A 17,890-nucleotide genomic window follows, 5' to 3' on the forward strand; every position below is an offset into this window, starting at 1 on the left:
TGGCTCTTCTGGCTTGCCATACCGCAATATGGTCCCCATAACATATAGACCAACTTCCTTTACTTCCCGGAAATACAGCATTCATTCACTAAGATGGCGACACTGACAGCAGTCCGGCCAGCTTTCGGGGGTTTCAGTTTCGACAACTGTAAAAGGTGAGCGTTTTTCCGCGAATGAAAATTAGAGCAGAGGAAGTACATCATTGAGTTTAATAGATGCCACTGTTTAAATGTGGACGCCGCTTAGGTTTGTCGCCTTTTCGTTTGGCTTTCCCAGTGATGCTAACTCGGCTTCCACACAGTGACTCAGGCTTTTCCCCCATGTTAGTATTCACATGCCGCTCATGTTTAAAACCACGACAGGCTTTGCTGTTCATAGTGGGTTTTGCGTGTTTTTTTATATATGTTGCAGTGAAGTCATTTCGTTTAAAAAAAAACAAAAAAAAAAAACAAAACAGTCTGAACTTCGTTAGGTTAGGTAAAATAAAACAGGTCCTGGCAGTTTTTATTTAGGAACCCGAACCCCCCGCCTAGCCTAGCCAATCAGGGGATTATGGTTAGCTAGTTGTGAAAAAAACACGAACTCGCATCCAAATTAAAAACGAGACGTCTGAAATAGTATGAAGATTAACTGAAACCATATTGCAAAATTGGCTAAATTAAATATGAAGTGTGCATAGACAGTGTCTGTCCGCTCTTGTTGGGTCGTAACATATAAAGAGCTGAAGTGGAACTGAGTGTCAAAAAGTGTTCACACTCTGTCCTTTTCATTCTTTTCTTCTTCTTCTTTTTTATCTTTGACGTTTTTTTCGGGGTTTTCTCATTCACGATCAACTCCGCGATCACTATGCTCTATTCCGGCACACTTGTCAACCAGTCAACATTCGGCAGTCCCTTCCTTCACCTGCTTCCAGCGACTCGCAGTCAGGATCTTGTACTCAATAAACAAATTAAAACGCAACTGAATTTAAAATAAATATTCAAAATGGGCTAAAGAAAAAATATTTAAAACGATAAAAACACGAAGCGGACCCCCAATTCAGTTATTGACATGAAAAGTGGACTGAAACAAGTTATAACATGGTTATGTTATAATATAATAATTACATAATATACCCTTATATTATAACGTGTTATGATATAAATTGTTGTGTTATAATATAAATATGAAAAACTTTTTGCCTAACTGACATAAAATAGAAATGCAAAACTAACTGAACTAATATTCTAAAACCTATGTGCTCTTTAAACGTTCCCCTGATAAAGGCGACTCATTAAAGAAAATGTATTAAAACTAGCCATCTTGCTCTGGAAATTCAAAAACATGTGAGACAAAAAACAAAACTGAGCTCTGTTATTGTCATTGTGAGTGCTATTCTAAACCAAAGCTTTTTTATGTTTGTATTATTTGCTTATTGGCAATGTAAGTAAAGAATATTTTGAACTTTTGACTGTGATGCAAGGCTGCTTCAGTAGAAAGTAAAAAATGTTCAATAGATGACATATGAACACAATTGTGTTTGTGTAGCTGTGCAGTCGTGTTAGGTAATACCAGTAATATTTTTTCTTCACAGAAATGCAGTTTTGGAAATTGAAGCTAGCAAAGTGGGTTGCAGCGTCCCTGCTGCTCGAAAAACAGGAACCACAATCTGCGGTGTTGTCTTTAAGGTGAGCTACCAAAACCAGGCTGCTGCACATTGGTCAGTTAGGAGCGAGTGTGTTGTAAATGGCCTGTATTTGTATAGCGCTTTATTTAGTCCATGGACCCCAAAGCGCTTTACACTACATTCAGTCATTCACCCATTCACACACACATTCACACACTGGTGATGGCAAGCTACATTGTAGCCACAGCTGCCCTGGGGCGCACTGACAGGGTTATTGTTGAGTGCATATAAACATAGGGTACTTATTTTTTTAAAGTTTGCTTTCAATAGATTTAAACAAAGTATTACAATAATGAAAAACTGTTGACTGTTAAAGAATTAAACAGTTAATCAGAATTTAGTCTTCTGCAGAATTGGTATACTCGTACTATAAGATACTTGGGTTCAGAAACAAAGTATTAAATTATTATTTACCTTTGCGGAATAGCACTAAAGCCAGCAGTGTTTCAGAGTGGCTCTTTAGAGTTTGAATGTTGTGTTGTGTTTTTTTCGTGAAGGATGGAGTTGTCCTTGGAGCTGACACACGAGCCACTGAGGGAATGATAGTAGCAGACAAGAACTGCTCCAAGATCCACTACATATCCCCAAACATTTAGTAAGTAACAGGTTTTTGAGCTTTGTGATTTTTTTTTTTCTTTTAAATCTAGATTTTATACTTATACGTACACACAAAGCTTTGAGAAAATATCCCTATTTATTTATTTTTTAAATTAATGTCTCATTGATTCTGGTGCAACTGCATTATTGTCCAGCTGCTGTGGGGCAGGAACAGCTGCAGACACAGAGATGACCACTCAGCTTATCTCCTCCAACCTGGAGTTGCACTCCCTCTCCACAGGCAGGCTGCCACGTGTTGCCACCGCCAACCGCATGCTCAAACAGATGCTGTTCAGGTATACGCTTCCTTCTCTGTAACTCAGTATTGTCATGTAATAGTAGTCCTAAAGAAAGTGAGGAACAAATTACATTGCATATTTCTGCTCTTGTTAAAAGTTTATATAAAAAAAGAAAATGGTATATGTGATTGTGTTTGTAGGTACCAGGGTTACATTGGTGCTGCCCTGGTCCTGGGTGGAGTAGACTGCAATGGCCCTCATCTTTACAGCATCTACCCTCACGGCTCCACTGACAAGTTGCCCTATGTTACTATGGGTCAGTGCCACACACTGCTATATGCCTCTCATGTATAAGCTCCAGCTTTATGTGTCGTTGGATTTGTGTAAAACCAACAGTGGCAACATGAACCAAACATCAAACATTGATATTTTTAGTTTGATAGTCTTAAATGTATATATCCTGGTATTTTCCTGTAAAATGTCACAAATGTTTCTACTAAAATAGACGGACCAACATAAATTGCAAAACATAAATGAAATAAAAATGATAATTCACAAATTTAAATTTCTGTCAGGAGGTGTTGCAGTCTGGGTAAAACGGTTTCACATTTCTTTCTGTTACCCAGCTTGTTCACCTTTTCACTGGGAAAGTTGTTTTCACTCATTTAGGAATAATTTGGTGTATTTGAAGTAGGATTATATGAGGGTCTGATCCTACACATTTAAAAGAATGAATATAGGTCTGTGACCTGGTTCATGCCGACAGAATTGATTCTTAGTCATGATTAATGGTGTTTAATGTAGAGTCGTGTCAGGTGACTGGAGATGAGTTATAGTGGTAATGTGTTCTGTTTGTCATGTTTTCTGACTCGGTTAATTATGGCAGTTGGCACCTTAGTAATGTACATTTTTTTTTTCCCCTACAGGTTCCGGGTCCCTAGCTGCCATGGCAGTGTTTGAGGACCGTTACAAGCCTGACATGGAGGTGATTCTGCCACTTGTGTATTTTATTCAGTTTAATTAATTCTATTTATATATCACCAGTTCACAACAGGACTCACCTCAAGGTACTTGATATTGTAAACTAAAGATCCTACAGTATTAGAGAGAAAACCTCAACATTAAGACTATGAGGTGCACTTGGTGACAGTGGGAACAAAGAACTCCCTTTTTAATGTGAAGAAACCACCAGAAGAGTCATGTTGGGAAGGTTCCAGCAGCCATCGGTCACTGAAAGGGAAGAGGGTGAAAAAAGTGCAAAGACAAGGACAAAACAGAAACTAACATGCAGTAATGACATTTAAATGCAAGTACGTTAGCAGCCTAAACTTAATCTTAAAAGTAGAGATTATGTCCCAAACTGGGAGCAGGTTCCAAAGAAGAGTGTAATACCTGAAGGATTTGCCACGTATTCTATTTTAAAGAAATGAAACTACGTGTAACCACATGTGACATTAAAAAAAAAATAACAGTGGAGGAAGATTTTGTTAATCACTTTCAAATGGAAACACAGTACTGAACTCTTTCCCAATGTTTTACAGACCATTATACTAAAATAAAGGTTAAGACATGGTCAGACAAGTAGTTCACATAGACACAACATGCTACCTGCAGATTTTAAAAAAAATAAATGTGATGATGTAATTTTTAATTTTTTTTAAAAAAAATTGTTTCCAAAGGAGGATGCAGCCAAGCAGCTTGTGCGTGATGCCATTGCTGCAGGCATCTTTAATGATTTGGGCTCTGGCAGCAACATCGACCTGTGTGTCATCACCAAGAACAAAGTGAACTACATCAGACCACATGATGAGGCCAACAAGAAAGGTGTCAGGTAAGAACGATAATGCTTCAGCAACGATAGTTTAGCTTTTGAATTAGCATCTGAATTTCATCCCTTCCTGAGGTTGTTACCATGATGACGTGAGTTGGATAATCCAGAGCTGATGGAAATGTTTTTCTGGGAGTTTTCAGTCCCAGAAACAGATGAGTTAATTCTGAATTCTGGTTTTTAAATATAACTACAGATTCTGTCTCCCCAACTCCTGCTCAGCCTGAAGGAAGTGACACAAAGTTTATTTTCCTCATACTAAGGGGGTAAGCTGTGACCCTAAAAGCAGCCTTACAAGTATCTAAATGAACAACTTGTAAAAAATTTCACACAACTTTCTTCTGCTAAACGTACTCCTTAACAGGCCACTACAAATTTTTACCCCTCGGCTGTAAAAGACTGATGGGGTGTTGTCCTCACCCCACCAGGCAGGTGGGCGGCGTGGACACTTAAGTTTGTGAATGTGATAACGTAGGCGCTTCAAATTGATTATGTGCATCTGCCAAAAGTCTTGGACGAGTTTGAATCTGTGACCTTGATCTCAAGGTCAGAGTAAGTTTTCTGAAAATCTTCTCAATGTGATAACTTAAGAACACAGTGATGTAGTATTTCCAAATTGATACCATAAGTGTCTCTACTAAGAGGCTGAGGAGTCGAGCTGGTGGTTGCCAGTGTTCTTCCTACATTGCATTGTCATCAGTTTTTTAATCACCTCTTGGCTGGTTTTGAGTTTGCAATCAATGTGGCCAGTCCTTCTGTAAAGAGCCATGTCTGTTCTTGCACCCAGACATCACACAGAGGGGATCCATTATGAGGCAGCTGTCAAGTTCTGGTCACTGTTTAAACCCAGGACACTTTTTGTTTTGTTTTTTGTCACCTTATTGGAGTTATTAATCATTAGTCCTGCATGTGTGATTGCTGCCATCTGCATTTTAACATTGTCATAGACTGATGGTATTTGGAAAGGCTCCATCCCTTTGAAATGAACGAATGAATTATTATTTTATTTTATACCCTGTGCTTAACTGTGATTACGTGGTGAACGCAAACTCGAGGCATGTTGTTTCTTGTGTTGGGGAACTAAAACGTCTCATATTTGGGGGATTTTCAGTTCAAAGTTGAGGTTGTTGTCACACAATTCGCGTTGAGCACTCAAATGCAGCCAGTTGTAAGAGCAGATGCTGCTGCTTCATGTCTGACCAACACAAGTCAAATGGATTGTAAAGAACAGTGAAAGTTCTGTTCCTTTAATAAATTGTCATTTGGGACTGTGAGTCACTATGAGACCTGAGAATTCAAGATATTTAGCTGCTGCACTTGTACACTTGTGTTAAATTGGACATGTGGACAAGCAGCATTTGTTGATCAGACGCTGAATTGTTGTCTTGTTCTGCTTGAAGAGTCACTGAGCTTGAAGCCTTACAGCTGTGAGTATACAGAGTGCATTTTTTGTAGTCCAAGCCTAACAGTCTGTCACCTTTACCTGAGTGGACTACTAACCACATTTCTGATTTGGGTCCACTGGGCCTGCTTAGTGTGACTTCGCCTAACTAATGTGCATGGCAGTGTGCTTTAGATGAAGTGGCATGTTGTGCTAATAAAAATGAAATGTGTATTAAATGAGCGCCAGCACAGACTTGTTACATGGAAGCGATGAGCTCTGGGGTTTTGTTTTTTTTAATTGGAAATCTTTATTCCATGTATCTCTTTGTAGAACCGGCGACTACAAGTACAAACAGGGAACTACAGGTGTCCTGACCAAGGCTGTAACTCCAATTGACCTGGAGCTGCTGGAGGAGTCTGTACAGACCATGGACACCTCCTAAAATGGAATGGTGTGACTCACTACCCTGATAAAGCCTAAAACACGTTGCATGTTTTTCCCATTTTTTGAAATAAAATATTTTTCCCTGGTTTTGTTCCTGGCTGTGCCTAAATTTGAACTAGAAATAAAATGGTCTCAAAAGATTCAGTCATATCACAGCTGCTTACTGTCTTAAATGTTTAATTCCAAAAGTTTTTTACTTTAACAAAAATAATTTTAAAGTTGAGGTTTCTAGTTTTGGAAAAAGAGAAAAACATTGCGTTTTCATCATTTTAAAATATATATTTTTTTGTTTAATTCTTAGTAACTGCTGTTTTTGTTTGGTTTTAAAGAATAAAAGAGAAATGAAATGGAATAAGGAAAGAAATAATTAGACCTGGGAGTAAGGGAGTCCTTATCCCTAGAAGATAAACAAAAATAAAAACAGATAAAACAATTAAAACGTTAAAAAAAAAAAGAGAAATATGAAAATACATTAAACAGTAAAAGAGAATTTAAATAAGACCGTAATGGCGGACATTGCAATCTCACCTGAAATGGAGAATTTGGGTCAATTAGAAAAATATGTCAACAACAGGATGTTGGATAGTATAGAAGATAAGAAAGCCAGATCTACAACGGAAAAGAAATTCAACAAGAGATGGGGGTAACTGGAAAAAGGAATGGTATGTATCATCTTGTCTCGAGGGGTGCAGCCTGGGTATTTGGCTGCACTCCTTAGGAGAATATGAGCAAGCACAGAAAGAATGGAAGGAAGGAGGGATGAAATGGATATCAAGCGAGAGCACATGGTGACGACCGTAGATATGTGCTACTGGACTAAGTAAACGTCCAGACTACAAGTTTCAAGGTGAAGACCACATAAAGAACTGGACTGCTGACTACAAGACCTGGAGTTTGTACTGTGCCCAAACTTTACCCAGAATTACCTGATTGTGTGAGTTTGCCTAAATATTACAGCACACATGGGAACGCTGGTCTACAGCTCAGGCAGTAGTTGAATTCAGGGATAATAGATGTCACACCTATGGGAGAACCTGATGCAGAGGAAGGAAAAACAACAGGATGCTGGTGAACAGTGTGAGGAAGAGAGAAGGTGGTCCTTTTTGAAGGAGGGGACCAAGAGATTAAATAAGTTAATGACAAACTGGCCCAATATGACTGCCAAAGTGGATGTAACCACAGATCTCAGGTAAGGAGGGCACATGGTCGTTGAGGCCCTGGTCTATGCCGATTCCTCCACATCAGGGGATTTCAATTGGAGTTCAGCAGCCCTGAGGAAATGAGGATGAGTGACTAAGATTGGTCATATGGTTCGCCAGTGATACTCAGAAGCCAGAGGGATAATTATGACACACAGGATGAAATAGATTATGAAGAATTACCTGCATCTACATCAGATCTACGAACTGAACCACTGGAGCATCCGGATCTCACCTTGTATACAGACTGATGTTGTTACAGGGGAGAGAAAGGGAACGGAAAAGGGAAAAATTACACAGCCAGCCTCAGATCAGGTGCCAGAGATTGTGGCTCTCACCAAAGCACTACAACTCTCAGAAGGGAAAAGAGTGAAGAACAATTGGAAGAAAAGATACGAGCTGTACTGATGCCCAGAGAAGTAGCAGTGATGAACACTCCCTACTGTGTATTTACTAGATGGAAGTATGCACCTCCAAGTATGCAGTTTTCAATTCAATTTTCTTTATATAGTACTCTTTTACAACACTTCACATTTCAATGTGCTTTATGTAGTAAGGAGCAGACCCTAGCAATCTAGTGATCCTTAACGAACCAGTTAGAGAGGGAGAGTGTCCACCCTAATGAGCTAGAGGGTGAAAGCGAAGCAGGGGTGTTTCCACAATTTTTGAAAATTGTGTGACCATAAACAAAGCATGGTGTAAATTAAGGTGTAAATTAAGTGCTCAAAAATGGTTTTAAAAAAAGGTAAAAAGATTACAAGACATTGTTTTCTTTGTTTCTTTCCTTCAGGAATCCAGGAGAGTGACTGTCTTTTAAAAGATTTAATTTGTTTCAGCAGTTGAAATTACAAGTTACAGCACGCTGGAATCAATGTGAACCAACGATCTGCTTCACAAAGGGGATGACGATGATGATGGGGTAATGCAGTTCTATATCACAACAAAAACAAATATTATTTTGACTATCTTCTCCTGAAAAACAATGCGGCCGGTCCTGTCGTCTCTGACTCGATATTCCTCTGCACTTCAGTCATCGTCTCGACCCTGCTCCTTTTCCTGGAAAAAGACAGAAAGAAAAACACCTCGCTCCCTAACCTTGCTGTATTAATATTAGATAATAAGTAGAAAATAACAGGCTGAGAATTGCTAGCTAAGTCTGAGACATTCTGTTCACACTCCCTTGGCCAAGAAAAATATCCCCCTGACTTTAACTAGTTATGATCTATAAGCATATTTGCAATCCCACTGCAACTCAACATATCAATCTCAATAGTTCAATTCAATCAATCTGAACTAATGCTTCTGACCTTTACTACACGGAGTGCCAGCTCTTAATGAGCACACTTGGAATGTGTATATAAAAATCACAAAAACAGCTTTATTTAATAATTTTATTCCTAACAGCATCCACATATGCATAAGCATACTCTTATATACAAATGCCTATACAAGCATCTAGCATACTAAATACAAATAATTGCATAAAGCATCTATGGGAAAAATTTATCTGAGGAGACCTTGTTTGTGTTGACTTGACCCTAGTCCCATCCGCTCACATGGAAGAGACAGGGTTTATGACCTATACTGCACCCAAACACCAGGGGCGATAGATATGTTTCGCCTTCATTTTTTGGGGAGCGTTTAGGTTGTCCCTATTTTTTAAAACAAGTGAGTAGCCCCCCAAAACAGGAAAGTTGTGTACAATGTGAGGAACCATGGAGTAATTTTTGATTTGGATATAGTCAAAAAATAATAAAAGATAGTACACCCTTTGCAGACCATCACCAGGTCTTTACCTGGGTTCAAAATGATTTAAATTCAAATGAAGAACAACATGTGACATATTACAGGGTGTCAGTTTTTAACATAATGCTGCCCTTTTGGTTTAGTTTTTGTCAAATGAAGAAGTACACACCATGATTCAAGAGCTTATAGAAACCACCATAGCAATGAACTGGTCTGCATTGGTGCATCATATCTTTATTCTCTTCCCCCTCCTGCCCCCCTCTTTCTTAAATAGATAACTATCATATCTGATATCATATCTCACAGTACAATAATATTGAATGGGTTGCATTGTTGTATTTTGTCATGTTTCTCAGGTCTTTGTCTGAATTTCTACGAACATTATTGCTAAGGATTGTCTTATTGCATTGGAGTCACACTGGGTTAAATATGTACACTTGGGTTTTAAGGGGTATTTATTATTTTCTTCTTTTTTTTGGGTTGTATGGAAGCCCCAAACGCAATTTCATTGTTCTTGACAATGACAATAAATAAATAAATACTTCAAATACTTCAAAAATAGCAGCAAAATATTTAAGTAATGATTTTCTTAATGACTTTATCAGTCTCTTACATGCCTGTGGATGAAAATTGGCACACTCTTCTTTATGTCATTGAGGCTCATCGAGGTTTCCGGGCATTCCGAGATCTCTTAAATCAGCGGTCCCCAACCTTTTTTGCGCCATGGACCGGTTTATGCCCGATAATATTTTCATGTACAGGCCTTTAAGGTGTTGCGGATAAATACAACAAAATAAAACTAGTACTGGTACCGAAAAAAAGATTTATTCATAACACACGTGAAAAGATCCAGGAAAACCGAGTAAACGATAAAAACGATAACAAAATAACGCTGAAAACCGATAAAAACCCTGAAAACTATACATTTCACACCTGAGCCTCAACTCTCGCGGACCGGTACCGGTCCGAGGCCCGGGGGTTGGGGACCACTGTCTTAAACTCTCACCACAACATTTCAAAGTTTAGGTCTTAATGTTGACTGGGCCGTTGCAACACACTGATTATTTTCTTTTTAGCCACCCTGTTGTATATTTTCTGGTGTGCTGGGAATAATTTCCTGCTGCATGACACGGTTTCAGCCAGGCTTTAGTTGTTGGAAAGATGGCCCCACATTTTACTCTAGAATACTTTACTTAGAATACTATACAGAGGAGTTCATGGTTGACTCAGAGCAAAGCAAGGCCAAAAGATTATGCCTCCACCAATGTGCTTGACAGTTGGAATTAGATGTTTGTGCTGATACGCTACATTTGGTTTTCTCCAAACTTGGCCAAACGTTTCCACTTGTTTAAAAAGTCTTATCGTTTGCTGAGATACAGCTTTGCAAACTCAAGCTGTGCTGATGTGTTCTTCTTATGGTGAAGGGTCTTGCTCCTAGTAACCCTTCTGAACAAGTAATAATTATTTAGTCTTTTTCCAATTACTGTCAAGAACTTTAATATTTACCACACAGACAGATGTCTCTCTGAATATTGCGTTTGTGAATAATATTTCTCACTGTAGAATGTTGGACTTCAAATTGTTTTCGTTTCTCTAAGATCATTACTGATATCTTTTCAACTAATAATGAACACACTTCTGAATGCTCCCGACTAGCAAACTAAGACAACGGCTGTCATAGATAGTTGCACTTGCTAATAATCCTTTATCATCAGCTGCAGATGTTCTATCAGTCTGTGGCGGTGTGCTTGGAATAACTGAGCAACAAGTGTGCTTTTCTAGTCTGTTGGAGAGGCAGCATCAGAAAAAATTCTGGGATCAATAACGTTATTCTTATTGTTTGTATTATTATTCTTAATAAGAGACATTTGATTAGCTGGCTGTTCCTTATCCTATTATTTCCTCTGTAAGCAGGGGTTTAGTTATTTTTCCACACACTGCTTCTTTATTTTTGATTAGTTTTGTCAGAAAAAAAGTAATATTTTGTGTGTTAAGATTAGAGATGGCACGATACCACTTTTTTATGTCCGATACCGATATCATAAATTTGGATATCTGCCGATACCGATATGAATCCGATATAGTGTTTTTTAATCAACGAAACTGTTTTTTAAAATATCTTGCTGCATTTTGCAAGTCTGCAAGTTCATACTCAAGTTTAAAACAACAACTACACTAAAGCTATTCTGTTATACCTGTATACAAAAAAAATATTTCATAGTTCAGCAATACTGATCAATCTAATAAACTTAAACCTACACCATCCTCCCTATTCTGGTATTTTAAAGAGTACTTAGCGTAAATATTAAGCAACCTAACTAATAGGGTTCCAACTCCCAGCAACAACAAAAATAAATAAATAAAAAATAGGGAACCACCCCTCACGCTCCACCTCATGATGCTTAATCGACGTAATCAACCTTAATTTGATGAAGTATGAAAAAAATGCACAGAAATCAATTATTTTTCAAGAAATATTAAATAGATTCAGCATCTTTCTTCAACAAAATTGCAGACAGCACAGATGGTACCATCCCAAAGTAAAAAGTACTATAGCTTACTAGGGTATATATATTAGACTTAATAGTTACTATATACAGTAATTGACTTCTATTCATTTTACATCAAATTAAAACTTTGGGTGTCAGATAATTATTTATTAAAAGCTCGACATTTTAAATGAGAGTAAGAAAGAAAAGTATGTCTTTGTGCCCCCTTTTCCCAGTTAATGCCCTATCGGCCCCCCTGGCTAAACTTTGCTAGATCCGCCCCTGCACAGTTACCAGCGTCAGCTACGTAGAAAAAGATCCTCGAGTAGAAAGTAATATTAAATAAATTCTAACAACAGCTTATCAAGCTTAAACGTGCTGCTGTTGTTCAGCCGCTGGTTTCCTCTTTCTGGTGCAAAGTGGGGCAAAAACAAACAAGACAGACGGACTCGCCACAGAAAAGCCGATCAGCTGATCATTAAGCAGTTTCATGATTGAAGTAGCAGCCGGAGAGCGAGAGGCAGTCGCTTGTTAAGCTTAACGCAGGAATGCTTTACAAACATTCAGAGATGGACTTACACACTTGCTTTACTTCTCTCGGGGATAACTTTGTCGGAGATGAAATGCCAGGTTGCTAGCGAAGCTCCACATGCTATCCAGACCACCGACAGGTCCCGCATGCCACAGCCGCTCTATCACGTGATGCATACTGCTCCGACGTGCTAACGTTCTGAGGTGAGTTACGGCGTGTTGCAAGTTTTGTGAGGTGCTTTCGTGATATTTAATGGATCGGATTACATTTTTTATTTTTCTCCGATATCCGATCCAGTAATTTAGGTCAGTATCAGACCGATACCGATACGTAATATCGGATCGGTCCATCTCTAGTTAAGATTATATAATATGAGAGTGTATTTAGAACTCAGATACATCTGGAAGAATCAGCTGCATCAGTCAGACAGTTGCAGAATATGATCAATTGGAACTGAAAACATTTAACTATATGGATCACAATACACATGACTTGGAATATGAAATAGATCCAGACAACAACTTTTTCTCATCTAACAATAACAATTGCTGCTACTATACAAATAAAGACTACAATCAGAGGATTAAAACTGAGAATAAATTATCAATTATCCACTTTAACTGTAGAAGTCTCTATGCTAATTTTAGTCATATCAAAGAATATCTTAACCAGTTTTCACATCCATTTAGTGTCATTGCCTTATCAGAAACTTGGATCAATATGGAAAAAGGAACAGACTTTGAACTGGAGGGTTATGAATTCACATTTATAACTAGGCGAAACAAAGGAGGAGGAGGAGTGGCCTTGTATGTGGACAAATCCTTGAAATTTAATGTGGTGGAAAAGATGACGATGGTGATTGATAATGTACTAGAAAGCTCTTACTGGAACAGTGGCGCGGCTGCCCCTCTGTTGGTCTTCCATGGTTTCTTGTGTTCTGGGGGCCTCTGGATGTCTGGAGTTTTGATCTCCTCCATACCTGCCTCACACCCTGGGGGACGGGGCTGTGGCCCCCCCACACTCCCTAGCAGATCATTACATGGAGAAACCTTTGGAATACAAGCGCGCTGATCCACACAGGTATGCACACGGGTGTTCACTGCTCGTAGACCTAAATTACACCTTTCTTGGCTGCTACTTCGAAGCACATCTGTCCTGCGTGCTGCACAACAACATTGAATATTTAGTATTTACTGCTGTTTACACTTAGCTAGATTAATGCGATGGTGTTGTGTTTAGTATGTTGCTTTGTTTCTTTTTTTTTTGTCTTTTTTTGCTTGTTTTCTATTCTTCTCTCAACAGGTGATCCAGGAGATTTTTTTTTCTCCCCCCCTTTCTCACTGTCCCTCTCCCCTTCTGTTTTTCCTTTCCTTCCTCTTTCTTTCTCCCTTTCCTATCTCTCACTCATGTCTGTCCCGTCTGTAACATCTGAAAATAAAATATAATAAATAATAAAAACAAAGATCGACCAAATGGACCAATACGGCAATGCCACGATGATCCATTTGGCAAAGTAAATCCATTGGGTATCCTTGTTGGTCTTCAGACAACAATTCTGATGGCTAAAGAACCAAATGGGACAGGCGGAAGAAAAAAAAAAAAAAAGATAATGTACTAGAATGTATTACAGTTGAAATTTGTAAAGAAAAAAGTAAAAATGTGCTCATTAGCTGTATATACAGAGCTCCAGGTAGTAGTATTGAGACATTTAAAGACTGGATAGAAGAAACATTTATTGAAATAGCTCGCAAAAAAGTTTTCATTTGTGGAGACTTCAATATTGATTTGCTAAACCCAAATAAAACCACTGAGGAATTTATAAACACAATGCACTGTATGAACCTATTCCCTAAAATTACTAGACCTACCAGGATTACATCACATTGTGCAACTCTCATAGACAACATTTTTACAAATGACATTGAAAATAAGACTGTAAGTGGACTCCTGATTAACGACATAAGTGACCATCTTCCAATTTTTACAATCTATGATAGGAATTACAAGATCAATAAAATGGACAGTAAAAAAGAGTACAGACGAGTAAGAACAGAAGAAAGAATGAATGCATTTAAAAAAGATTTATTGAAGGAAAACTGGGGTGAAGTATATCAGGAACAGGACGTTAATAGTGCTTATAATAAATTCCTTAGAATATTTACATTACTGTACAATACCAACTGTCCAATAAAGCAATATAGTAGGAAACAGAAATATATGGACTGTCCATGGATAACAAAAGGTCTGCAAAATGCATGTATAAAGAAAAATGCTCTATACAGAGAGTTCTTAAGAACGAGAACTAAAGATGCTGAAATCAGATACAAAAGATATAAAAATAGGTTAACTAATATACTTAGATTTAGTAAAAAGGAATACTATAAGAAGCAATTAGATATAAATAGAAATAATAATAAAAGATTATGGGAAATCCTGAACAGTGTTATAAAATGTGGGACTGGACAAAAGAACTATCCCAAGTATTTCATTTGTAATGACCATGAAGAATACAATATGGATGTTGTGGCAAATAGTCTCAATGAATTCTTTGTAACTGCTGGACCAAATTTAGCAAGAACAATCACTCATCCTGGGAAAGCACAGGAAAAACCCGATACACTGATTGACAGAAATCCATATTCTATGTTTCTCACAGCCGTTGATGAAAATGAAGTTCTTGAAATTGTCAAAAAATGTAAAAATCACAAATCTTTGGATTGTAATGATATTGATATGATAGTGGTTAAAAGAGTCATTGAGGCTATTATAAAACCATTTACATACATCTGTAATTTATCATTTCAAACTGGTCGATTTCCAGACAGAATGAAAATAGCAAAAGTTATACCTCTATACAAATCTGGAAACAAACACCATTTCACAAACTACAGGCCTGTCTCTTTACTACCTCAATTCTCAAAAGTTCTTGAAAAACTGTTTAAAAACAGACTGGAAAAATTTATAGATAAACATAAACTACTCACTGAGAGTCAGTACGGATTCAGATCAAGCAGATCAACATCATCGGCACTATTAGATTCAATAGAATACATCACAAATTCCATAGACAAAAAGCAATATGTGGCTGGGTTATTCATAGACTTGACAAAGGCATTTGACACTATAGATCATGATATATTAATAAGAAAACTGGAACGTTATGGTGTCAGAGGGGTAGTTTTAGATTGGGTCCGGAGTTATTTAAGTGACAGAAAGCAGTTTGTGAAAATAAATGGTGGTTGCTCCTTATGTATGGACATTGCTTGTGGTGTACCCCAAGGGTCAGTTTTGGGTCCAAAATTCTTCAACTTGTACATTAACGACATCTGTAAAGTGTCCAAAGTATTAAAAATGGTTCTCTTTGCTGACGATACAAACATTTTTTGCTCTGGTGATGATCTGCAGAATTTATTGGAGGATATGACTAATGAAATAAGTAAAGTGAAGTTCTGGCTTGATAAAAACAAATTATCATTAAATTTGAATAAATCTAAACTGATGTTATTTGGAAATAGTAGTTTAAATACAAATGCAAAGATTCAAATAAATGGTGTTGATATTGAAAGAGTCAGTGAAAATAAATTTCTGGGGGTAATAATAGATGAAAAACTTAACTGGAGAGCTCACGTAAGATATATTCATTCCAAAGTATCACGAAGCATTGCAGTACTAAACAAGGCAAAACAGGTATTCGACAGAACATCACTTCATATTCTCTACTGTTCACTGGTTTCACCATACTTAAGCTATTGTGCAGAGGTCTGGGGCAATAACATTACATTCACTTTTTACTCTTCAAAAAAAAGCAATTCGAATCATCCACAATGCAGGTTATAGGGAACATACAAACTCACTATTTTTGCAGTCTGAAATATTGAAAATTGACGATATAGTGAAATTCCAAACAGCACAAATTCTATTCAAAGCAAAAAATAAAGAACTGCCAGGTAATATTCAGAGTATGTTTTTTTTGAAAGAAGGAAGTTATAATTTAAGGGTTTTTTGTAACTTCAAAACAATGAAGGTACGTACTACAAGAAAAGGCTTTTGTGTTTCTGTTCATGGAGTGAAACTATGGAACAGTCTGAATATGGAATTAAAGCAATGTCCAAACATAAAACTGTTCAAAAAGAGTTATAAAAATATGATCTTCTCGATCTATAAAGAAAAGGAAAATATTTAAATTAAGTGAATGTCTCTATTTAAAAACAAACAAACAAAAAATTCATGATGTGATATTATAGTATATAGTATATCAGAAATCTGTTCACTATTTTTATTACAAATTATATCAGTAAGGAAGCTGACTAAATATTCACTGATAATTTATGGCAAAGGGGTGGGATTAAATAAGTGTATACTTCTTCCCACTCCCTTTCAACATGTAAATTAATCAGAATGGTTTTTTGTATGTAATTTGTATAGTATTTTTTTCTCTCTTATTTCTTTTCTAAATGTACTTGTATATTGTTCACATGTTGAAATAAATTACCAATCAATCAATCAATCAAATCATTTTAAAAACTAGTAAGTTTTTAAAATGAGAAAGTAGCACTATTGCCAGGTCTTGGGTTCAAATCCACCAACTCCTTGGGACCTTTATGTATTGCATATTCTCCCCATCTGAGTGGCTTTTCTCTTGGTTCTCCAGCTTACTCCCACAGCCCAAAGGCATGCAGTTTGTGGGGCTAGGTTAATTGAAGCCTCTAAATTGGTCGTAGTAAGGAATGGTTGTCTGTCTCTCTGTGTTAGTCCTGCGACCAGGAAGTATCCCACCTTTTGCTCTACGGCATCTAGGATTGGCTCAGGCATTCAACAATAAGTTGATCAGTATCTATCAAAAGTGGTCAGAGAAAGGAACAGTGGTGAACCAGTTCAGGGTCATGGGGCTCACTGATGCACATTGGAAATGTAAGCTGCCCCATGTGGTCTGATCCAACAGAAGAGTTATTGTAGCTCAAATCACTTAAAATTTATTGTCAGGTCTGATAGAAATGTGTAAAAATACACAGTGCATCATAGTTTGTTGGCTGCATAACCACAGACCCATGCCGGCCCGTCCACCGCCAACAATGGGCATGCGAGCAACAGAACTTCGAGCAGGGAGCAACAAAAACACATAATCTTGTCTGATCAGCCACATTTTCTCTTCCCCGTGTGTGCCACCTACCTAATCATTGCTGCAAAGCATCTACATGCTTTCATGGAAATGGCGTTCCCTGACAGCTGTGGCTTCCTTCAGCAAGATAACGCACCCTGGCATAAAGCAAATGCAAAAATGGTCCAGGATTGGTTTGAGAACAACTTTGAGGACTGAGGTGTTGACCTCCAAATTCTCCAGATTTCAATCCAAATGAGGATCTGTGGGATGTGCTAGGCAAAATAAGTTAAATTCATGAAGCCCTCACCTCACAACTTACAGGACGTAAGGATCTCTTGCAAACATCTTGGTGCCAGACATCACATCATACCTTAAGGACTGTTTCGTCAAGTCAAATCAAAATTAGGCATACTACATGTATGCCTACTGGAGTCAAAGACACCAAACTAGAAAACAAGTTTTTATCATTACTGTAATGACAATTCCTGTGACAATTGTGGATTTTCCTATATTCATTTAGGTTCAGCTCAATTCAATTTATATAACGCCAAATCTCAACAACAGTTGCCTCAAGTCACTTTCTGAAGTAAGGCTAAAAACCCTAAAATAATATAAAAATATTTCAAGATATTAATTTAATTTTCAGACAAAAAGTCTCAAAGATC

General features: G+C 37.5%; 1 protein-coding gene across 2 annotated transcripts; it reads left to right on the top strand.

Annotated features, from left to right (window-relative positions):
- On the top strand, nt 1-6,244 carry psmb7 (proteasome 20S subunit beta 7). Of its 2 annotated transcripts, XM_086301628.1 has the most exons (9): nt 1-155; nt 1,574-1,667; nt 2,164-2,261; nt 2,419-2,559; nt 2,703-2,818; nt 3,429-3,487; nt 4,182-4,333; nt 5,731-5,757; nt 6,045-6,244. In XM_086301628.1, the coding sequence occupies exons 1-9, from the start codon at nt 94-96 to the stop codon at nt 6,154-6,156; spliced, it is 861 nt and encodes a 286-aa protein (XP_086157754.1). In that variant the 5' UTR covers nt 1-93; the 3' UTR covers nt 6,157-6,244. The 2 variants fall into 2 exon arrangements, with proteins under 2 accessions (XP_086157754.1, XP_086157755.1); XM_086301629.1 differs by lacking the exon at nt 5,731-5,757.
- Nucleotides 6,245-17,890: the final 11,646 nt, after the last annotated feature.

The sequence above is a fragment of the Aulonocara sp. 'chitande type north' Nkhata Bay genome, linkage group LG7, assembly GCF_057382095.1.
Source record: "Aulonocara sp. 'chitande type north' Nkhata Bay isolate Kocher_YH1m ecotype deep benthic linkage group LG7, A_spYH_male_GT1.1, whole genome shotgun sequence".
NCBI classification, from domain to species: Eukaryota; Metazoa; Chordata; class Actinopteri; order Cichliformes; family Cichlidae; genus Aulonocara; species Aulonocara sp. 'chitande type north' Nkhata Bay.

Bases quoted from the DNA above. Each gene is read 5' to 3' on its own strand.
- psmb7 (XM_086301628.1), top strand. From the start codon at position 94: ATGGCGACACTGACAGCAGTCCGGCCAGCTTTCGGGGGTTTCAGTTTC. The intron at 1,668-2,163 runs GTGAGCTACCAA...TTTTTCGTGAAG, and splicing joins TCTGCGGTGTTGTCTTTAAG to GATGGAGTTGTCCTTGGAGC. The intron at 5,758-6,044 runs GTGAGTATACAG...ATCTCTTTGTAG, and splicing joins GAGCTTGAAGCCTTACAGCT to AACCGGCGACTACAAGTACA.